The sequence below is a fragment of the Grampus griseus genome (genome assembly GCF_964374135.1).
Source record: "Grampus griseus genome assembly, chromosome: 17".
NCBI lineage: Eukaryota > Metazoa > Chordata > Mammalia > Artiodactyla > Delphinidae > Grampus > Grampus griseus.
In genome coordinates, this window is record NC_139011.1 from 35,799,688 (window position 1) to 35,823,552 (window position 23,865).

The following is a 23,865-nucleotide window of genomic DNA, read 5'->3' on the forward strand; positions in this document are numbered from 1 at the left end:
CCATCCCTACCAGGCTTTTATGAAGTTTCCACGAGCCCACTTCTCACCCTCTGTGCCTTTACCAGGTGACCACATCCTCTCCTGTGGCACTGGCCTCCACCTGTATTCCCATCTGTGGTCTCATCCCCCCTCTCCAGCCTGGATATCTGAGCCCTCTAACTGGCTCTCTCTCTCCAGCACATCCAACTCAGCACATCCAAACTCGACTTGGGCTTCCCCATCCCCTATCTGCTCTTTCTCCAGATGGCGGCCCCACTGTCCATCAAGCCTCGACCGCCCAAACCCCAAGGCAGTCTTGGGTCTCCTTTACCTTCTTTTCTTCACCTCCCATGCCCCATCAGTCTGAGTCCTGCAACTTTCCCTCTTCCCCCGCTGCCCACAAATTTTTTTTTTTTTTTGCGGTACGCGGGCCTCTCACTCTTGTGGCCTCTTCTGTTGCGGAGCACAGGCTCCGGACGCGCAGGCTCAGCGGCCATGGCTCATGGGCCCAGCCGCTCCGCGGCATGTGGGATCTTCCCGGACCGGGACACGAACCCGTGTCCCCTGCATCGGCAGGCGGACTCTCAACCACTGCGCCACCAGGGAAGCCCCTGCCCACAATTTGACAGAGTATTGATTTATTGCAAGGTATGAGGTACACTGACATGCCATCCTTTTGTCTGGTGAGCATCACTAGTGAATAAAGCAAGTGTTGGATGTTTGCTCTTGTGCCTTCATTTCTTCAAAATTCAGTCTCTAGTTCATTTTTTCCATAGGCTTAGCTACCAGACTGGGACAGAGCAGGGTCACATCAGTGGATGGTTTTTAGAAGCAACCCTTATCCATGAAGAGAGGATCCAAGAGAAAGGAGATAAAAGCCTACAAATTCCTCTAAAATTTGGATCAAGTGTAACTAGCCAAACTTTGCAATATACTGTGAAAGGATGACAAAGCAGTTGAGGGTCAAATAAAAAGTTACCAGTGCCTTGAATGTATATCCCTTGGCTGCTTGAGAACAAGAGCCATTTCTAGCTAATTATATAGTTTGTGCTGTACTCCTTCATATCTTACATCTATCCCTGTGGACACTGCCCTGTCTTCTCTGGCACAATGACAGCATTTCCTGGGACATCAGCTCCTCAGCGTGCGAACAGGGAAGACCTAAAACAACTCCAGGTTCCTCTGCTGTAGACTTCTCAGAGTCCTCTCTACACTAAAGCACCATGTCAACAGCCCAGGAGGGGATTGTCACAGCCGTGTCACCCCAAACTCTTAAAGCAGGGCACCCAGGTTTCGAAGAGCACCTTACAGGACCTGAGATCTAGAATCTCTTCTCGCCAAAGACATCCTTGCTGGTCTGCCTGTAGTGGCGCAGTCACCAGAGTGATCCATCTGAAACACACCCACTGTACCCTCTCCCTGTTAACAAACCTTCAGTAGCTCTTCAGCTACAGGACAAACTCCAAGCTTCTTGGCCCGATGGCTACGCCTTTCAAATCTCGCCTGCCTCCATCTCCAATTCAACACGTACCCCTTCGAGGCTCCCCATCACAATAAATTCCTTGTTTTGTTTTGGTTTAGTTGCTTGACTTGGCTGGTTTGTTTCTCCGGATCATCCTAGGTGTTTGCTGCTCCGCCTTCCTGGGATATTCTCACCAGTTAACTTCTCCTCATCCTGAAAGGACCCTGGCAAACCTCCTCTCCTCCAGGAAGCCTCTCCTAGCGTCCCCGCTCTCTTCGTGCTGTTGCTGTGCATGGGGCGTCCCTCTGTCCTTGAACTCACCGCAGTGCTGGTATCTCAGAGTTTGTGTGTCTGTCCCCTCTGACCAGGCAGCGAGGCCTCGCAGTCAGTCCCATCCCTCCGTCCATCCCAGCCCCTGACGCAGTGCCTGCACGGAGGTACCGGAGCAGAACGGAACCTCTCAGCAGCGCGTTCACAGGCCCCCTTGAGGCGCTTAGCTCTGCAACACCTGCTTCCCAGCAGTTTCATATCCACAGGGTAATCTCTTCCTGATGTCAGTGCACGAAATCTGAAGGCCCTTGACTTTCTAGAGTTCCTTCCATTAGCAGGTCCCGACTGAAAAGTTATTTTGGTTTGGAGAAATGCTGGGGAGCAAGGGCTCTGGAGCCAGATCACCTGAGTTTCATCCTGACTCCACTCTTACAAGCAGTGTGACTTCAGACAAAGGTTAAACTCCTTGTACCTCAGTTTGGTCTCCTGTAAACAGCAGTGACAGTTGCACCAAGCTCATACAGTTGTTACAGGGGTTAAGTGAGTTTGTATGTGGAAACACGTAGAGTCACACCTGGCCCAGAGTGAGCGTCACTTAAGGGTTAGCCTGTGTTGTTATAATTTTCACAGGGAAATAGTTCCTCGCTTCTTCCAGTTTCTGGTGACCTCAGACATCCTTTGACTTGTGGCAGCAAAACTCCATTCTTTGCTTCTCTCCTCACATGGCCTTCTATGTGCATGTCTATGTGACCTTTTCCGTGCCTTGGAAGGACACTTTAATGGGATAAGCCACCCTAATCCAGAAGGATCTCATCTCAACTCTTACCGGAAATGCATCTGCACAGATCCTGTTTCCAAATAAGGTCACATTCAGAGGTTCCATGTATACGTGAATTTTGGGAGAACACTATATCCAACTGATTACAGTCAGTCTCTGGGTTTAGGTGTTCCAGCTCAGAAAAGCACCCAGGAACCATGGATATTTCATAACTACCCATCAGTAAGATTTTGCAGCTCTTATGTTTTCTCAAGTTCCAAAGGACCCAAAACACTCAACGTAGCCCAATACAGGTAGAGTCAAGACAAAGACAGACACACAGCCCAAGCTCTCCAGTTTACCTTTCTGACTCACCTGTCTGAACCTCAAAGGACTAAAGAGAATGCTGACAAATGAAGAAAAGTAGGGTGGGAAGATTTCATTCCACACCCCTTGTCTTATGCCTCTTATACCTTGGTATATTTGCTCAAAAAAGCTGCCCACCAAACCAGAAACTCTTGCATGTTTGCTCAAGTGCCTTTGTTCTCATGGCTCACGGCTTTGACTTCTGGAGCCCAAAGACTGGGCTATAAGAAAGGAGGGGGCAAAGAGCACTTATGCCCACACTGGATGGGTCCCTGCAGTGTACATGAGAGCACCAGCCATTAGGAACCACCCAGCTGGCTCTCTAGGGGACCCCACGACACTGCACATCCCAGAGGCCCAAGGGCGTGAAGGATTCAGGAGAGGCAGAAAGCTAAACCTCATTATCCACACCCTCAAAAGGGCGTGGGTACCATACAGCAAAGGACCAAAAACTTACACAACGTAGATAAGGGGCTATATGCAAATAACATTTAAAAGGCTTAAAAAGCAGTAGACGGATTGCCACAAGCATGATGCCAAAACGAAAGAAGCAGAATCAGCAGCCGTCGACGCCGTAGCAGCAGTCCCCCCACCCCTCCCCACTGCCAGAGCGGGAAGAGCCGGGAGATGAGGATGAGTCCCATTGGACCCCCCCAGCATTTTAGGCCCTCCCCCAGGGCCAGTGGAAAGACCGGTGACCCCAAGTCAGACAAATTCGACCGCCCTGTCTGCCGACACTTTGCCAAAAAGGGCCACTGTCGATACGAGGACCTCTGTGCCTTCTATCACCCAGGCGTCAATGGGCCTCCTCTGTGAGACTGTGCCTTCCCATCCACACTGGAAGGAGCTCTCTGACCTAGCGGCCATATACTTCCTTGTGGCTACCGTGAGGCTGTTCCACCCGCCGTCCTCAGTCAGTCCAACCCCACCATCATGTCCCTTACTTGGGATCCAGAATCGTGTTCCATCACTGGTGCACGGTGTGCACCCTTTCTTCCGATCCGGCCTCTAGAGACTCACCTCCCGGACTCTATCTTTGCTCCATTCAACTGCCTCCTGGATCCTCTTCCCCCTCGCCAGCTGACTGTGGAACAGGAAACCTCTTTGGCGCCATGTCTTGTGCATCTATCCACCCAGCCCTCGGTATTGCCCTGGATTCCTAGAGCCCTGGAGCATTCCTACCATTCCCTTCTTCAAGCTGCTTGTTCTAAGTCCTTTTTATGTGACACCCCCTCCCCCCGCAATGTTGTCAGCTGCTCTGTGCCACTCACCAGGTTGTCTGACCTGGGGTCAAGTTGGGATGACTGGTGCAGTTACTCCTGAGAGGCCACGCTCCCTGCTTTTGGATTTTGTGGTTTCTGTGTCAGCAGCGTGATCCCCACCACTGTGGTCTGTGATCACTGTACCTTGTGAAACTGTGCATCCCCTCAAGGCCTTTCTCCTTGTCCGCGGCATTTCTGTGACTTCCCAACACTAGAGTAAGTTTGTCTGCCAAAATGCGTGGGGCTGTTAGTGCCCTCTAAACCTTCCCCACCTCCTGACATGGGAGAAGTGTGTCCACAAGACTGCCTCCCTGGTCCTCCCCATTCTCCCGGTGTCAGTTTCTCTGGGTTTGACACAGGCCCGAGAGAGGTCCTCTAAAAGCTTGGATGGGCCTACCCTATCTCCTCTCCAACCCATTTTAGTTAGACTACATTATTGTTAGGCCACCAGCCCTTTCGTTTGAATTCAGTGAATCTCCACTTGGTCTTCCTGTGGGGGAACTTGGCGACAGTACTTTTGCCCTCTTCCAACCGTCTTCCCCTACATCCCTGGCACTGGTTATTTCCTGTGAAAATGGCAGTGAACAGCTTCAGTTTTGAGCTGGCCCTGATGAAATGTGTCGGGAGTTGTGTAGGCAAGAGGGAGGGATGAGAGCTTTTGGAGAACTGGGAATTAATTTTTTTCTTTTTAACATTTTTTATATTAGTAATAAAGGCAGTGGGAACAAAAAAAGAAGTAAATGGTGTATATGTTTGGTAATACTACGGATCACACTACAGAAATAGCCTTTAAAAAAAAAATCTATAAACTAGGCTGTAGGTTCTATGAGGTTGGGATACTGAATCTGTCACGGTAGTGCCCAGCCTACAGGAGGCATTCAATAAATAGTCCTTGACTGAAGGAATGTTAAGCTTTTTTTGAATGCCTACCATGTGCCAGACACAGAGTAAATTAAAATACCCCTTAAAAATAATATAGAGTTGGGGCTTCCCTGGTGGCACAGTGGTTGAGAGTCCACCTGCCAATGCAGGGGACACGGGTTCGAGCCCTGGTCTGGGAAGATCCCACATGCTGCAGAGCAACTAAGCCTGTGCACCACAACTACTGATCCTGCGCTCTAGAGCCTGAAAGCCACAACTACTGAAGCCCACGCACCTAGACCCCATGCTCCACAACAAGAGAAGCCACAGCAATGAGAAGCCCGAGCACTGCAACAAAGAGTAGCCCACGCTCACTGCAACTAAAGAAAGGCCTCACGCAGTAACGAAGACCCAACGCAGCCAAAAATAAAAAGTAAATAAGTTAATTAATTTTAAAAAAATGTCCATACAACTCAAAGCAATCTACATATTTAACACAATGCCTATCAAAATTCCCATGGCATTTTTCACAAAAATAGAACAAACAATCCTAAAATTTGTATGGACACACAAAAGACCCCAAAGAGCCAAAGGAATCTTGAGAAAGAACAAAGCTAGAAGCATCATGCTTCCTGATTTTAAACTATATTACAAAGCTGTAGTAATCAATACAGTATGATACTGGCACAAAACCAGACACACAGATCAATGGAACAAAATAGAGAGCCCAGAAATAAACCCACACATACAGGTGAATTGACTTACTACAAAAGAGTCATATAATGGGGAAAAAACAGTCTCTTCAATAAATAGTGCTGGGATAACTTGACCACTATCTTACACAGTACCTCCCAAATTAACTAAATATGGATTAAAGACTTGAATGTAAGACCTGAAACCTTAAAACTTCTAGAAGAAAACATAGGTGGTAAGATCCTTGACATTGGTATTGGCAATGAATTTTGGATGTGAAACCAAAAGCAAAGGCAGCAAAAGCAAAAATAAACAAGGGGGCTACATCAAGCTAAAAAGCTTCTGCACAGTGAAGGAAACCATCAATAAAATGAAAAGGCAACCTACCAAATGGGAGAGAATATTTGCAAGTCATATATCCAATAAGGGGTTAACACCCCAAATATATAAAGAATTTATACAACTCAATAGCAAAATTTAAAAATCTGATTTAAAAATGGGCAGAAGATCTTCTTTTCCAAAGAAGGTGTACAGATGGCCAACAGGTGTAAGAAAAGGAACTCAACATCACTAATCATCAGGGAAATGCAAATTAAACCACAATGAGATATCAACTCACTCCTGTTAGAATGGCTATTATTAAAAAGAGAAGAAATAACAAGTATTATTGAGGGTGTGGAGAAAAAAGAACACTTGTGCAATGTTGGCGAGAGTGCAAATTGGTGTAGCCACTGTTGAAAACAGAGAGTTTCTTCAAAAAATTAAAAATAGAACTGCCGTATAATTCAGCAATTCCACTTCTGGGTATTTATCCAAAGGAAACAAAAAACACTGACTTGAAAAGACAAATATGCCCCCATGTTCACTGCAGCATTATTTACAATAGCCAAGACATGGAATCAACCTAAGTGTCCATCAATGGATGAATGGATAAAAGAATGTGAAATGTGAAATTTGTAGTGAGTATTGGTGTTGATAGTGGTAGTTATATCATGGAATATTATTCAGCCATGAAAAAGAAGGAAATCTTGCAGGGGGTGGGGTGTTGGTGGGCACAATGGGTGAAGGTGGTCAAATGGTACAAATTACCAGTTCTAAAATAAATAAGTCATGGGGATGTAATGTACAACATGATGACTAGAGTTAATAACACCATATTGCATATATGAATGTTGCTAAGAGAATAGATCTTAAAAGTTCTCATTACAAGAAAAAATATTTTGTAACTATGTATGGTGATGAATGTTAAGTAGACTTACTGTGGTAATCATTTCACAATACATATATGCAAATATCAAATCATTATGTTGTACAACTTAAACTAATGTAATGTTATATTTCAGTTATATCTCAATAAATAGAATGGGCTTAAATAGATATTTTTCATAAGAAGATATACAAATGGCCATCAGGTACATGAAAAGGTGCTCAACATCACTAATCATTATGGAAATATAAAACAAAACCCCAATGAGATATCACCTCACACCGTTAGAATGGCCGTTATCAAAAACAAAAGAGATAACAAGTGTTGGCAATGGTGTAGAAAAAGGGAACTCTTGTGCAATGTTTGCCTGAAGGTAAAGATATAGCTACTATTGAAAACATGGAGATTCCTCAAAAAACTACAAATAGAACTATCATATGGTCCAGCAATCTCACTTCTGGGTATAAATCCAATGAAAATTAAGTCATATCTCAAAGAGATATCTGTACCTCCATGTTCATTGTAGTATTATTTACAATAGTCAAGACTCAGATACAACCTAACTGTCCATGAATACACACACACACACACACACACACACACACACACACACACACACACACACACACTCCATGGAATATTATTCAGCCATAAAAAAGGAAATCCTGCTGGTGCAAAAAACATGGATGAAACTTGAGGGCATTATGCTAAGTGAAATGAGTCAGACAGAGAAAGACAAACACTATATGATCTCACATATGTGGAATCTAAAACAAAACAAATTCATAGAAACAGAAAGTAGACTGATGGTTGCCATGGGCTGGGGCTGGAGGAATGGGTGGTGGTGCTCAAAGGTATAAATTTCCAGTTATAAGATGAAAGAGTTCTGGTGATCTAATGTACAGTATGGTGGCTGTAGTTAATAATCTGTACTATGTACTTGAAGGTTGCTAGGAGAGTAAACCTTAAATGTTCTCATGAAAAAAACAATGTAGTCCTATGAGGTGATGGATGTATTAATTAACTGTATTATGGTGATGTATATATGTGTATCAAATTACTACGTTGCACACCTTAAACTTGCACAATGTTATATGTCATTTATATCTCAAAGTTGGGAAAAAAATACTCTAGCCAAAAAATGCTCACTGGCAATGAGTGATTAAGAGCTGCCTGTCAGGGGCAGAGATTGGGGATGGAGGAGGGCAGGGACTTACACAGAGGCCAGTACTGTTTTAGTTCAGATTCAGGTGTGGCATTAGTTAAAGGAAGGAAATGGCCTTGTTTGGACATAGCCATGGGGTTGAGTCAGGGCCCAGCCCCTTCACAGGTAGAAGTAAGTTCCCAGGAGGAGGAGCCTGACCAGGATGCTCTGCTTTGCTGCCTGAAGACTGGACCAGATCCCAGAGCATACCTGATTAGCCTCTAGTCAAGGGGACACTCAGGGACACCCCTGCCTTGCTAGAGAGCGGCCCTCCAGATCAAAGATGGCCCATAGGCAAAGGATGGAATGAAAATCCTCTTGAAGTGGGTAGAGTGATTAACGTGATTTCATAGGAGGACAGTGCCGTTTAAGAATCCACTAACATGCCCGAGGCCCCTGAGCCAGAGGCTGCTGAGCTGGGATATGAATTCCTGCTGCCATTCTCTTAGCCGCTGCCTTATACAGTCTCCCTAACTCTAAGGCCCTAAGTCTCGATTCCCTTTTCTGAAAAACCAGAAGAGTCAAAGTTTCCTAGCTCAGAGTTACTGGGGAAATTAAATGGCATCATGTACATCAGAGCCTGGCACCCAGCAAGCCTGTGAGAATGAATGGGGGGCTCAGTGGTGCTGTTCTCCTTCCCTCGTCTCAGATTCCCATGTCAGGCCCTCAGCTCTCACCCAGTGGTGACCTGCATCTTTAAGGACTTTCCATGATTCTGATGAAATCCTAGAATAAACTATTCAGACCTATGAAAAAGTGATCTGTGACCTTGGAAAAGTTACTCCACTCTCTGGGCCTGTCATTGGTAGGATGTTGCTTTTACTGTTTACCTGAAAGGGTTACAGGAGGATTAAAGGGCAGGAAGCACAGAGAGAGCCCAGTGCCTGCCTATGACGGACACACATGTGACTGCTGCTTCCCTCCAGCCTCCTTCCACCCTGATGACCACCGTAAGGCGGGAGGAACGCCATCTTGGTTTAACTAAAATAACAGAAATAGGATTACTTTCCACAGCAACTAAAAATGAGAGACTGTTGAAAGAACTTGGGATGGTTAGTCCAGAGAACAAAGGGTTTATATGAGCGCAGCTAACTGGGTGCTGACACCTATTTGAAACCAGGGCTTCTTGGGGATCAAGAGTTGCCCAAACCACTTCCAGTTGATGAGGTTTCTGGTATATTAAGGGGAAAACAATTGTTGAAGTTTCTCGTATATTAAGGAAAAAAACGATTTTTTAAAAGGAAAAATATTTAGTATTTAAAAAATACTAAAGCAGGGTTATAAATGCTGCGGCATACCTTAAGTATTACATTTAACAAATGTTAACACATAAAACTGAACCTAATAGAAATGTTCTAGTCATAGGGTAATTACTAGATGTATGCATATTTTGAAAACCTTAATTCACAGTGTACTGCAGGCAGTGTTGGCAGGTAATGGGACAGAAAATTTTTTCAACCCTGTCAGGGCACTGACTTGCAGAAAATGTTAACATTTTGAGTTTGAGGGTCGGTCTGAATGTGATCTGTCTCTGTCTCTCATGCCAGACCCAATGGAAGGCAGACTGGACATTCTGCAGGGCACAGAGATCAGAACGCGGCCGTGGGGCGGGCACTTGGAGAAGAGGGGCTTCTCCTCAGCTGTGCCTCCCTCACCCCTAACCCCCAGCAAGGAGCCTGAGCCGAGATGCTGGGGCAGTGTGGGGAGTAGTTAGTGAATTACTCATCAGGCAGGGGTACGGGACATCTATGCAGCTGGAGCAAGCGATTTTTAACTTTTGTGGGTTCGAGGAACCTTCTGAATATCCGACGAAACCCTGGACCTTCTCCCCAGAAGAATTCCATCACCTCACCCATCCACGCACAACTTTCCCCAAAGAGCCTCCAGGAGTCCATAGACCCCAGGGTGAAACCCCTGGCCCGAGGGAGGCACTGGCACTTTCTAGAGTCTCTCTACCCTGAATTGCGTCTCAGGCCCCGCCTCGCACCTGGGAGCACTGCCTGGGGCGCAGGCCTGCCTGGGGTCTGTGCACGGGGCCCCGGCCCTTGGCCGTGGCCGCGCTCATCTCCCTCCCTTCCCGGGACCCGAGTGGCGCAGCCGGAGCGGGGCGGCAACCAAGAGGCCGGCCCCACCTGCGGACACTAGAGGCGAGGGGGCAGCGGGAGCCCGGCCCCGCCCCGGACCGCGGGGCCAGCCTACTGCACCCAGCGCCGCGGGGCTCAGAGCAGAGCACCGCGCCGCCGCCGCCACAGGTCCGGCTCCCCCGCCGACTGCGGAGTCCGGATTCTCTAACGGCGCCGCCGCCGCTGCCACGGGTCGGGTTCCCAGCGCCGTTCCGGAGCCCCCGCCCAAGCCATGAAGATGCATTTCTGCATCCCAGTGTCCCAGCAGCGGCACGACGCGCTGGGGGGCCGCTACGTGGTGCGCCGGGGGTCGTGGTCCGACTGGGCAGGGAGGAGGAGGCCGGTGACAAGGCGGGGGCGGGAGCTCACCTCGCCCGGCTAATCCGGACGTGATGACTCTGTTTGCAGTTGTACTCGGTGTACCTGGACGGGTTCCTGTTCTGCAAGGTGCGCTACAGCCAGCTGCATCGCTGGAACGAACAGGTGAGCGTATCCGAGGCGGGTACCAGCCCGCCCACCTGAGGCAGGTGAGGAAACGTGCGCCCAGGGGGCTCTGGGTGCTTGACTCTGGCAGGACACTGCGCCTCTTGAGGGCTTCGGGCTCTTAATCCTGGTCGTAGTAACAATTAATTGTGAATTGCTTGGCACACAGCTCAATGAATACATGATATCGCTCCTAATCACCTATAGCTGTGAAATGAGGGAATAGGGCGCAGGCAATTATCCCAACCCGTTCCAGCCCGGTGATCCCCACCAGCCCCACCTGGGCTCTGTCTCAGTGCCAGCTGCTCCCCCAGGACAATATCCCTGTTCAAAATGAGCAAACCAAGTCTAGATCAAGGCGTAGTCTTAGGAATCTTGTACATGGGTATTTAATCTCCTTTCTCCCAGAGTTTAATTTCCCCCTCTTTAAAAAGGTGTGTCTTTATTTTTGTTTTCAAACGAGGGTATTCATAGGTTTCAAACAGGGGCGGTCTGGAAACCCAGGAAACAGACGACTTATCAAGTCAGAAGGCCATTTCTCACTCTAGTTTCTCACAAGTCCTGATGGCATTTTCTTCCTGGAGGTAGACTGATTTATTAGCCTGCCCTAATGGGTTTTATTTTCCTAATAAGGAAGTGTTTTAAGTCTTTAAAGTGGGTTAGAGGAGTACGTGGGAGTTTGAAATGAACTCCGCCCTTCCCCCACACTCATGCACAGTGTTTTTTTGGTTTTTCTTTTTTTAAGATTTTGTGTACTGATTATAAAGAGCACATACCTAAAGTTGAAAGAAAGAAAGAGAGAGAGAGAGAAAAAGAAAGGAAGAAAGAGAGAGAGATGGAGGGAGGGAGGAAGGAAGAGAGGAAGGAAAAGAAGATGCTTGCCTAGGCAACAGCTATTAACATTTTTGGGAGAGTCCTTTCAGACAATCCTGGTTTCTAGTGAGTAGATACATCACGTTTCCTTTAAGACCATTTTCTGTTGATAGACAGCTCAGTTCCATTGTTCTATTAAAAACATCATTGCAGTGAGCCTCCTTGCTCATACATCATAGTGCATTGGAAAAGTCCATTTTCAAGGTATGACTAAGTTTCTTTGGAGTCAACAAAAACAGGTGTAATGTGGTTGTTAGTTAATTTTTGTGCTTGTCTTTGAATCGGTAGCACCTAACACAGTGCCTGTGACCTGGTAGGTCCTCAGGAATGATTGTCAATGGCTGAATAAAAAGGGCATGGATTCAGACTTCTGAAGGATGACAAGCTACTTGTGACCGAAACATGTCTGGGGAGTTGGGAGGACTGCACAGGAAGGCAGATGCGGATCTCGAAGGAAGAGAAAGTACAGGTCGTTTAGGCATTTGGAGGAGGAATTTGAGGGTCATATCCCGCCCTCATCTGTCTTCCTGTGTGTGAGATGTGATCAGGGAGGTGACTATCACAGGGGAAAAGCAGGAGACTGCCGGGAGGAGCAGGGTGGGCGTGGGATTGACTGACCACTCTCTGGCTGGACACTTCACCTCTTCTCTGATCTTCAATTTCCCTTTCAGAAATAATCAGGTAATTGGTTATGGATGTCAACTTCACAAGGCACTTATGAAGATTAGGGTCCAGTTTCTCCCAGAGCGTGGCACATAGTTTACGTGCTCAGTAAACATTTACTGACTCAGATGCTTGGAGAATTCCTGAATCTGGTCCTTATTAATCAACAGACACAGGAAAATGCTTGTTTTCAGGAAAATTCGGACCTATCCAATCTTAGAAGGTCCAGAAGTGGAGATATAAAGCCAGTTCTTTTGACCTTCTATTTTGGAAACCATGAACAAGAAACTGTCTGTTATTCACTGCAGTGGACTTTTTTTTGGTTTTTCTTTATTTTTTTGGCTGTGTCAGGTCTTAGTTGCGGCACGTGGGATCTTCGTTGTGGCGTGCAGGCTTCTCTCTAGTTGTCGTGTGTGGGTTTTCTCTCTCTAGTTGTGGCACGCAGGCTCCAGAGTGCTTGGACTCTGTAGTTTGCAGCACGCAGGCTCTCTAGTTGAGGCATGCGAGCTCAGTAGTTGTGGCGTGTGGGCTTAGTTGCCCTGCGGCATGTGGCATCTTAGTTCCCCAACCAGGGATCGAACGCTCGTGCCCCGCATTGGAAGGCAGATTCTTTACCACTGGACCACCAGAGGAGTCCCTGCAGTGGACTTTTACATATGGAATTGCCACAGCCCAGTGCCCTCTGTGAAGTATACAAGAGATATTGATGAATACTTCATATCTGTCCCAGGTTTTTCAAAATTCTAAAGCGGGGATTTCTTTATCCAGTTTCTAACTACCTTACACGTGTCATTGTTTCTCTTTTCTGTACGAACAACTTCATTTTAAAGAAACTATTTAGATCTTAGGAGGTGGCTATTGGTATTATTATTAATTTAAAACAATAACTAACATCAGTTACTCTGTGCTAAGGTTGGTGCCAAGAGCTTTCCATGTCATATCGTGTTTAAGTTTTACAACAGTCTTATGAGTTAGGATTATAATTAGCCCCTTTCAACAGATGAGGAAACTGAGGTACAACTTGCCCAAGGTCATACTGCTAGTAAGTGTTGGAGCCAGGATTTGATCTCTAGAACCTGCTCTAACCCATTACATTTTGTGGTTCCTTATCAAAGTTGACAAAATAAATTGCATCAGAAAAACAATTGCATCCTAAACTACCATCCTGTTAGGCATAACATAATAAAATTCCCCAATTTTATGTATTGTGTGATGAATTTTGATAAATGTTTACAATTACCACCACCATAATCAAGACAGAGAACAGTTTCCACACGCATAATGTTCCCTTGTCCCCTTGCCCTTGGTCCCCTTCCTCCACCTCTAGCCCCAGACATCTGATTTCTGTCATTAGAGTTCCAGGCACAGGATTTTATTCCACCTGTCCAGGAAGCCCCTGTAAGTTTGCTATTGCAAGATGAAGAGTCCAAGTAAGGTTGCTAGATTTAGCAAATAAAAATACAGGATCCCCAGTTAAATGTGAATTTCAGGTAAACAACAAACACTTTTTAGTATAAGAATGTCCCATGCAGTATTTGGGGTACTCTTAACTGGTCATCCTCTATTTTATCTGGCAACCCTAAGTCTGAGACTGAAGGGTTGGGTGACTTCTCCCAGCCACTTCTCAGCTAGTTTTTATTCTTCCTATTCCATGGAAGATGTGAAATGGCTCAGAATTCTTAATCTGATTTAATACAAAGCACTATAAAAAAGGGAAACAGTATAAAGGCCCCATCTGTGTTTATGTGTGTGTGTGTGTGTGTTATGTGTATGTTTGGTGAGTATAAGTTCATTTCCAATTGATTTTTTGGGAAGTTCTGCATCACAGTAGAACAGAAATTTCATCTTAATAGAATTAACTGATTTACTTAAGAATATTTACTAAGTACCTATTAAATACCAAGCACTATGTTAAATTAAGTGAAGACTCTGACTTTAGCACGTGTGATTTTTGGATTTACAAGTTGGATTTCTGTTTTGTATATTGGAGAACTCTGCAACCAAGGAGGAAGAACCTGGTCCAGTTGAAGTGGTCCCTGCTCCTCTCAGCCAAGCTGTGCGGAGGCTAATGCCCATAAGACTGACCTGAGGAGAGATGGGTGTGTTTCCCAGAGGTCAGCTGCGCCCTCTGAAGCCCTGTCCCCACTGAGGTTCCCTTAAGGTCTGGCGGCTCCCCTAGCTGCTGAGTGCTGCCCATCTCTCTGCTGTGTGAACTGCCTGACCTGACTGCTTTCTGTGCCTTTCGATGAATAAAACCAGTTTGATCTATGCCCTTGTCTGTACCACCTCCCTCAAGGGGACTTAAAGAGATCTGTAAAAGAAACCTTTGACTAGCTCATTTTGGCCATCCTGTGTGAGTGACGCTAGACTCTATGGAAAGGATGCTTGCTTCTTTGAAAACACCCTGCTAGTGCCAGACGTGGCAATGCAGACAAGCCATGGGAGCTTGTAAAGGATCCTTCAGTGGGAGAGGAGGGCTACGCACCGCCTCAGTCTTCCTCCCTGCCGAGTGCTGACTCAGCCTCGCTTCTTCCCTTCTTTCACCTAATCTCCCCTCTTTCCCCCACTCAGACCCTCTGTTCTCATCAAGCAGCCCATTGCCTCTGCCTGGCTCACTTCCCCCTTCTGGGAAGACCCCTGCTTTCTGGCCCATGGGTTAGGGACCAGCCCTTTCTCAAGGTTCACTTTAAGCCTCACCTCCTCTGGGAAGTCCCCCTTGATTGCACAAGATGCCTTTCTCTGATTCCTGTGCCACTTTATGTTTAGACCTTGTCACGTTCCTTTTGTGTGTGTGTGAAGATCTTGTTTCCCCTGTTTATTTAGTTGAAAAACCCAAGTACTTAAATGAAGGAATGAATGAAGGCTGTAGGCATAGTGTATCCAGCACAGAATCCTGCTTTAGGAGATGCCCAAGAGATTTGATGGAGGAGGAAGATGGGAGGAAAAGAGGGCAAGGAGAAGGACAAAAGAGTAAAAAGACTGTGTCCAAGTTCTGCGCTGTAGGATCTTGGTTTAAGTCACTTCAGCTGCCTGAGCTTCAGGTTACTCATATTGTCAAGTAACCTTGTTGCCAAGGTGGAAGGATGTGAGATTGCCCTCGTTGTCAAGATGGGAGGATGACAATGTTAATGGCAGCGATGATCATCTACCTCACAGGACTGTTTTGAGGAAGAAATAGAATAATATACAAGACTAGTGTTCTTTGGTACAGGATATCACAGTCCAGATTGCTTTGAGCTTGTGGCCCTTTATCTGGAGAATCTGAGATTTTTATTACCAGGGGCCTTGGAGAGGTGGGATGAATGAGTCAACAGTAGAAAAAGAGACTGTAAAAAGGACAGCATTTGTGACTGTAATTCTACTTGTCCCAGGTCACCACTGTGGGATAGGAATAGGGGGCTGTGAGTGCATGGGATGGGGAAGGAGGTGACATTTTCAATTGGCCGGTAAAGTTCTCTTCATGTTAAGAGGCAGAACTGTATGATAGAGAAATTAGAACAGGAGATTGTGCTGGGATTTAAAACATACGCTATCTGAACATGGTCTTTCAAAGCAAACAAACAAGCAAAAACACCTCATAATAAATGAACAGAAGAGGTGTGTTTTCCTTTTGATCTCTTGAAACAGTTTTTGAAAGAGTGATGGAGCTAAACTCTAATGCCAGATAATTCTTAGTATGTGAGTGCTTTTAATAGCTCAACTGTGTGCTATTTGAGACGAGTGGAAAAGACTGTATTTTGATAGAGTTGAAGAACTTGTGGAGTCGGTGATTGACTTTTGGTGGACTTAACTGCTCAGTTTATTGTGTGTTTATCTCCCCACTTAGACCAGTGCTCAAGAAAGGAGGGGAAAGATTCCTTGAGAAGTCAGCTCAGGTTGTAAAACCTGCTGGGAGAGTTTTTGCTCTGGGTTGGGTATTAGGACCTTAATCCTTGTTGACTTTTTCCCCAGCTCTTGGCCTTAGGGCTCCCCACTCCGGATGCTCCCCTGTAGATGGGTAACCCAGGCAGCCCTACTGGCTCAAGGCTGCTGTGATTCCAACCAATTTGGGAGCATCTGCTACATTTAGGAATACATGCCAAGGAAGACAATTGCCTTTTAAAGATCACTCACTCAGTTCATCAAGAAATAATTGCATGCAAAGAAGACAAATTTCTGCTTCTACTTCATGGAATTAGCAGAGATGGGGTGCATAAATTCCAGGTCGTTTGAGCAGCCCTACCTGGGATGGTGCTGTAACTGGGGGGCCTTTGGACCATCTCTGTCACAGCAGGAAAACTTCCTTGAATTTAAAAGAAACGTATCATTGCTCTAATATTTTATACTACTAGATTTAGAGGAAAGATGGCAAACTAAATGGCTACTGGGGTCAGGCAGGTAATTTAAATGAGAGGCACGGATCAGGTGAGAGGCAGTGGTGGGTGGTGGGAACAGCCTGAGAGAATAGAAACTTGGTGATTCCAGACCTTCCGATTCTTCAAGAGAAGCCGGAACATCAGTTTTTCTTTTTTTAATAAACATTATTTTTGTGGCCCAATCTTAGATTTATTTTAAAAAATCGTGAAGATAGTACAGAGAGTTCCCATCTACCCTGCACCCAGTTTCCCTTGTTGTTTTCCATGAGTATTATACTTTGGTTACAGTTAATGAAGTATTGATACCATGTTATTTATTCAGACTTCTTTAATGTTTACCCAATGTCCTATTTCTGTTCCAAGATCCCACCCAGGTCCCACATTACATTTAATTGTCATGTCTCTTTAGGCTCCTCTTGACGGTGACAGTTTCTCAGACTTTCCTTGTTTTGAATGATTTTGACAGTTTTGAGGAGCGCTGGTCAGGTAGTTTGTGGAATGTCGCTCTATTGGAGTTTGTCCAATGTTTTTCACATGACCAGACTGGGGTTATGGTTTTGAGAGGAAAACCACAGGGGCCAAGTTTACCTTGGTCACCGGGCTGAGGTAGTGTTTGTCAGGTTTCTCCATATAAAGTTACTTTTTCCCCTCCTTTTCCACAGTGTGCTCTTAGGAAGGAAGTCACCATGCACAGCCCACACTTAAAGAGTAAGGATTTATGTTCCATACTTGTAGGACAAGTATCTACGTACTTGTGGGATAAGTATCTACGTACATTATTTGGAAATTTGTCTATTCTCTCCAATTTGTTTATTTATTCAATATTTATTTTTAAAAATACATTTATTTATTTATAGCTGTGTTGGGTCTTTGTTGCTGCGCGCGGGCTTTCTCTAGTTGCGGCGAGCAGGGGCTACTCTTCGTTGCGATACATAGGCTTCTCATTGCGGTGGCCTCTCTTTGTTGCGGAGCACGGGCTCTAGGCGCGGGGGCTTCAGGAGTTGTGCCTCGCGGGCTCTAGAGTGCAGGCTCAGTAGTTGTGGCACACGGGCTTAGTTGCTCCACGGCATGTGGGATCTTCCCAAGTCGGGCATCGAACCCGTGTCCCCTGCATTGGCAGGTGGATTCTTAACCACTGTGCCACCAGGGAAGCCCCTAAAATCGTAATTTTTTATACACGGGTTTTTAAGTCTTCATGGGAGGGATCAGCCTGCATTCAGTCTTAGCTTTCAAGGTAAGTTGATCAAGTGTGGGTCCCAAGAGGGGGAGGGCAAGTTCTTGCTAATTAACAATCATCATTTTGGTGAGTTAACATTTTTCTGGAGCAGTAGGAGGAGCAGTGAGGCAATGGATCAAGGGGCTTAGGAAGAGGAGCCTTAGGGACCAGGCCACGTAGGGCCACAGTGGACATTCTTAGTCCTTACATGTCCCTCACACTGCCCAGAACAGTGAGCGGGTCAACCACATAACAGGGCAACAGGGACATCCTGAGGTGGGTATATAAAGAAGATGGACAGGACATTGGAAACAAATCACTGCATATGGCAGTGGAGCCAGTGTCAAATCTGGGGTGACACCAATGACCCAGTCCAGAGTGCCTGGCTTAGTGCTGCTGTCCCTGTGGAGAATTTCCCAAGCAGGAGGGTGTTTCCGGGAGATGTGTACTGGTAAAAATGAAGCTGGAGACCTGGTGGCGATGCAGATGTCAGGTGTGGGTAGTTCATGGTCAGGACACAGCAAATGGAGGCCCTGCTCGGATGGGCAGGAGAGAAGCCAGTGGACGTGTGCAGTGTGTAGATGAACCACTCTCATCAAAGCCCTGGCAGTAGTGACGCCTTGTGGAAGTCCCTCAACCTCTCTGAGCTGGACACCCCTCCTTTCATAAATGGCAATAATAATAACTGAATCACAGCACTGGTTTGGTTGGGTAGATAAATGGAGTCAGTCACAGGAAAGTCATCAATATTGGTTCCCAGAGAAAAGATAATCCTGTCCATCAGCACGGGGCTGGGGTATGAGCAGGGCTCCTGGTGTGGGGATCGGCTGGCAGAAGTGTCAGGATGGACAAGGTGTTCTTTCAGTCCCCAAACCTGGGTGGGGGGCAGGGAAGGAGTCAAGTGACCAGACTCCTGATATCCTGAACCAGGCAACCTGGCATTGAAGCCCAGATCCCTGTCCATTTCTGGGAGATCACAAACAGATGACACATCATCTCTGTGCCTCAGTTTCCTCTCTAGAAAGGGTCCATTAGCTGCACAGGTTCTTCTTATTCTCTTACCACCTGAAACTCCTCCAACATCACTGCCGGCCATATGTGTGATATTCATAAGGCCCTTTCTCCAGTGGGAACTCTCTGATGTTTAATCAAGTGGTACCTGTGGGTGAAAGATTTACCACATTCCTTGCACTCAAAAGGCTTTTCTCCAGGGTGGATTTTCCTATGGATGCAGAGGATCTGTCTTTGCTTAAAGGCTGTCCCGCATTCAGTGCACTCATAAGGCGTTTCTCCAGTGTGAACTCTGTGATGATCATAGAGAGAGGATCGAGTAGTAAAAGACTGCCCACATTTACTGCACTCATAAGGCCTTTCTCCACTGTGAACTCTCTGATGACGAAGAAGGCTAGAGCTACCAGTAAAACATTTCCCACATTCACTGCAGTCATAAGGCCTTTCTCCACTGTGAACTCTCTGATGATATTGGAGGCCACTCCTAGCAACAAAACATTTCCCACATTCACTGCACTCATAAGACCTTTCTCCACTGTGAACTCTCTGATGATACCAGAGGCTACTCCTGGCAACAAAAGATTTCCCACATTCACTGCACTCATAAGGCTTTTCTCCAGTGTGAACTCTCTGATGTGCAAGGAAATTGGATTTGCAGGCAAAAGATTTTCCACACTGGGTGCATCAATAAGGTTTTTCTCCAGTATGAACTCTCTGATGTTCAATTAAGATGCACTTTTGGATGAAAGATTTAGCACATTCCTTGCATTCATAAGGCTTTTCTCCACTGTGGATTTTCCTATGTGCTCTGAGGTGCTTCCTTAGGCTAAAGGATTTCCCACAGTCACTGCAGTCATAGAGCCTTCCGCCACAGTTAACTCTCTGATGTCCAAGGAGACCAGATTTGCAGCTAAAATATTTTCCACAATGGCTGCATTCATAAGGCCTTTCTCCAGTGTGAACTGGCTCATGCTGAATAAAGTTACATGTTTGGATGCAGGCTTTCCCACGTTTGCTGCACTCACAAAACCCTTTACTAGTAAGGACTCTCTCATCCTGAACAAGTATTTATGTGTGACTGGAGGCTTTCTTGCCTTCTCCCCAGCTGTGATGACCTGTTCCACTGTGAAAAACAGCTTCACACTCCTTACTGTTCTGTTTCTTCCTTGTATTAGTGGCTGTGGCTGAAGTCCCATGTTGGCCACGAGGTCGTTCCCAATCTCCATGTAAGTAGGTAGATTCCCTATTGTGTGGATTGTGCAGCTCTTCCAAAATGAGGGTCTCCCCATGTCATATCACATGGGATTCTCTCTAATATGCGGCTTCTGGTGCTCTTGAAGGTTTACAGTGAAATAGAATTGTTTCCCGCATGCCCCACATATGTATGCTTTCTGCCCCCTATTTGTTCCTTGCTCCTCAGCCAAGTGCAAAATGTCTCTCAAGACTGGGGTGCACATCTTACAGGGCTGGGTCTTCTCAGGAGACAAACCTGCCCTGGGGGTCCTCATCTGTGACACTCCTTCTGCAGATACGCTCTGTTCAGAAGGTGTCTCTTCATCCTCAACTCCAGGAAAAGAACCTGCAGGAATTCCCTGGCAGTCCAGTGGTGAGGACTCAGAGCTCTCACTGCTTTAGCCTGGGTTCAATCTCTGGTCAGGGAACCAGGACACTGCAAGCCTGAATCCTTAGCTGCAACTTTGGGGCTACTGGTGTTAGGGCACTAAGGAGTAGGGATGCACTCTGGCTAGCCATAGTAACCACAGCACATGACCAAGCAGTTGAAGAAGAAAGCAGTATCCATGGTCCAGATGTGAGAATGACACAGCAGCCCCTAGGGAAAAGGAGAAAGGCAGAACCTAGCTCAGAGGATAGGGGTGGGTGTGAGGGTCTTACCCAGCATGCATACAAGTGCAAAGCTCTCCACCATGACATCAAGGTACAGGTGTATCTGAACCTCATCAAGAAGACACCATTCCTCCCAGGAGAAGTATACGGCCACATCCTCAAAGGTCACAGTGCCCTGAGGTGGGTCGGTCAGTGCAGGCGCCGCCATCAGATCCTTTGCACGGAGCAGCAACAGTCCAGCAACTGGGTCAGACTCGGCATGGTTACTCCCCACCTATTCAATAATTTATATCTATGTAGACTCCTAGATATTTAATTTATACTTTAGGTTGTACTTCAGTAAGACTTTATTTTATTGTTCAAATTGTTCCAGCTTGTCCTATGGGAGCTCTTTCAGTTTGCTCCTGTGTTTCTTTGACATACCCCTATTGTTGACTTTTGTTTGTTTTGTCCACTTTCTTATTTTCTGGTGTACAAGATGCCCCAGGCTCACCTTGTATATTTCCTGCCTTGGTCCTAGAGTCAACCATTTCTCCCTGGAGCGCTTGTTGCTTTTTGGAGAATGATATTAGAAACCAAGATCTGGGCACCAGATGTGTTCCCTGCTACTGCAGTGTCATTGCTTCTAGCCCCTCTCAGCTGACACAGCAAGAAAATATATGTGTATATATGCATGTCTGTAAATACTTCTATGTGTAACCATCTGTATGTATATTAAGTTAAACATGAGTTCATACCAATATCTCTGACAATAATCCATTACCACATGGCTTACTCTAGCCTATTCCCTTTACTTACCTGAAAACTCTCATTCCAACAGTGAGAAACCTGACTCCCACTATCTGCCATCCATTTACTTAATTATTCCATTCTGTACACACATATAATGGTGTTAGAATTGTTAACCTGTACCTGTGTAGGAAACAACTTTATCAGCTAAAGCGCAATACTTCTGTACAGCTTCTTTTGCCTTTACTGTTACAGACTCCACTCATTTGCCAAGTGACTTAGGTCAGCACCTTTTCTCTCACCCCCTTCATTGCAGTTGTTTCATATATTTGTAATATAGTTAAGTTGTTTACTCACATTCTGCATTCCATCCTGGGTTTTTCCCCACTTCCTAAATGATTTTTTAATATATTTGGACACATTAAAGTTGTATTGTAAAGTTCAGTAGATTTGACAAATGCAGAGCCTCATGTATCCACAATGACAGTATCATACAGACTAGTTTCACTGCCCTAAACAATTCCATGTGCTTCACCAATTCAGTACCCCCATCCCAAGCTCCTGGTGATCATTGATGTTCTCACTCTCTCTATAATTTTGCTTTTTTCCAGAATATCATATAATTGAAGTCATATAGTATGTAGCTTTTTCAGACTGGCTTTTTATTTATCAATATGTATTTAAGATTCCTCCATGTCTTTTTATGGCTTGACAACTCATTTCTTTTTATTGCTGGGTAATATTCCATTGTAGGGATACACCAAAGTTTGTTTATCCATTCACATACTGAAGGACATCTTGGTTGCTTTCAGCTTTTGGTGGTTATGAATAAAGCACCATTTGTATGCCGGTTTTTATGGACATAGTTTTCAAATCTGTTGGGTAAATAACTAGGAGTGTGATTGCTGCACTATGTGGTAAAACTATGTTTACTTTGTAAGAAACTGCCAGACTATCTTCCAAAGTGGCTGGACCATTTTGTATTCTCTCCAGGACATAACTTAAAAAAAATTTTAATTGCAAAAATAAATGTTGGCATCAAATGAAAATTCTTTAGTAGTCAAACAAACAACCTAGCAGACCAAACAAAACAAATCAGGGAGCTGTATCTTCCCTACAGGTAGGCAGTTAATAACATTTCTAGGTGTTAGATCAACACTGTCCAATAGAACTTTATGTGCTGGTGGAAATGCTCTATATCCTTTGTGTCCAATTCAGTAGCAACTTGCCACATTTCCAGTGGCTATTGAGTATTTAAAATGTGGCTTGTATGACTGAGGAACTGAATTTTAAATTTTATTTTATTTTAATTTAAGTAGTCACAGGCAATTAACGGACATCTTATCGGATGGTACAGTTCTGGGCCACTCTAAGGATTTTGACTTGTACTTGAGTGAAATGGGATGCCATGAAGGATTTTGCACAGGGAAGAGGAATGATCTGACTTACATTTTTAAGTTATAACCTCAGATTCTGTATTAGGAATAGACAGAAGGGGAGCAAGGGCAGAGGCAGAGAGATCTGTTGGAAGGCTACTACAATAAACTGGAAGAGATGACAGTGGTTTGGGCCAGGGTGATGGCAGTGGGGGTGGAGAGATGTGGTCAGATTCTGGATGTATTTTGAAGTTAAGGCCTATGCAAGGTAAATATTTGCCAAACACACACTGTATTTTTGACAAAGGTCATGGAATGAAAGTTCTTATTTGTTTGCAGTCTCATTTCTATTAGATCTGCTTTCATTTTCTTTAAGCCACTGAGCCTTCCTGCTCCAGAGGTACCATGTTAAAATCTCAGTGGGTTTCTTACTGGTTTCCTTTCTCCTATTTTAAAGAGAATGTTGAGGTATCTTATCTTCAAGCTATCACTGTAAGCGTAAGGCTAGAATGAAGGAAGATGCATTTTTGGTTATCTTAATTTAAAAATTATTTTTGACGCATCCACTATGAGCTTGCATAAAAATAATTTCCGCCATGGTCTTGGGTCATATGTGGGTGGGGAGGAGGAAGGGGCCTGGTTGGGTTTCTATCAGGATCATATGTCAGCATTATAGGAATTCTAGAACCCAGCGCTGTCCACTAGAAATATAACGTGAGCCACGTATGTAATATAAAATTTTCTGTTAAAATTTTCACATGTTAAAAAGCATAAAAAGAAACAGGTGGAATTAATTTTAAGAATATATTTTATTTAATCCAACAGATCCAAAATATGATTTCAACAGGTAATCTATATAAAAAATTATTAACGAGATGTTTTGCATTCTCTTCTCTCTGTACCAAGTCTTCACAGTCTGGAGTGTATTTTACAATTACAGCACATCTCAGTTCGGACTAGCTGCATTGTCAGTGGCTACCAAATTAGATAGCACAGCTGTAAACATCTGCTGTTATGTTCAGATTGGGTGGGGGGCATGGTGGGGGAATTAAATTCCTAACTCTCATCATTGACATCACAGATACTATTGGGGAATTAATTAAATATTAATATTGTATGATGTAATATTA

The 23,865-nt window shown here is 45.1% G+C and overlaps 1 protein-coding gene and 1 pseudogene across 2 annotated transcripts in view; both read left to right on the forward strand.

The window, feature by feature from the left end:
- Positions 1–3,367: 3,367 nt before the first annotated feature.
- On the forward strand, positions 3,368–3,650 carry LOC309835457 (proline-rich protein 3-like; annotated as a pseudogene). Its single transcript has one exon. The product of its transcript is annotated as a proline-rich protein 3-like (transcript).
- Positions 3,651–10,416: 6,766 nt separating this feature from the next.
- SNX31 (sorting nexin 31) overlaps positions 10,417–23,865 on the forward strand; it is a gene marked incomplete at both ends in the record, with an annotated part of 61,770 nt that continues 48,321 nt past the window's right edge. Inside the window, 2 exons of the mRNA XM_082674705.1 lie at positions 10,417–10,482; positions 10,593–10,667. Of these exons, the coding sequence (XP_082530831.1) occupies positions 10,417–10,482; positions 10,593–10,667 (141 nt within the window). The remainder of the gene's footprint in view (positions 10,483–10,592; positions 10,668–23,865) is intronic.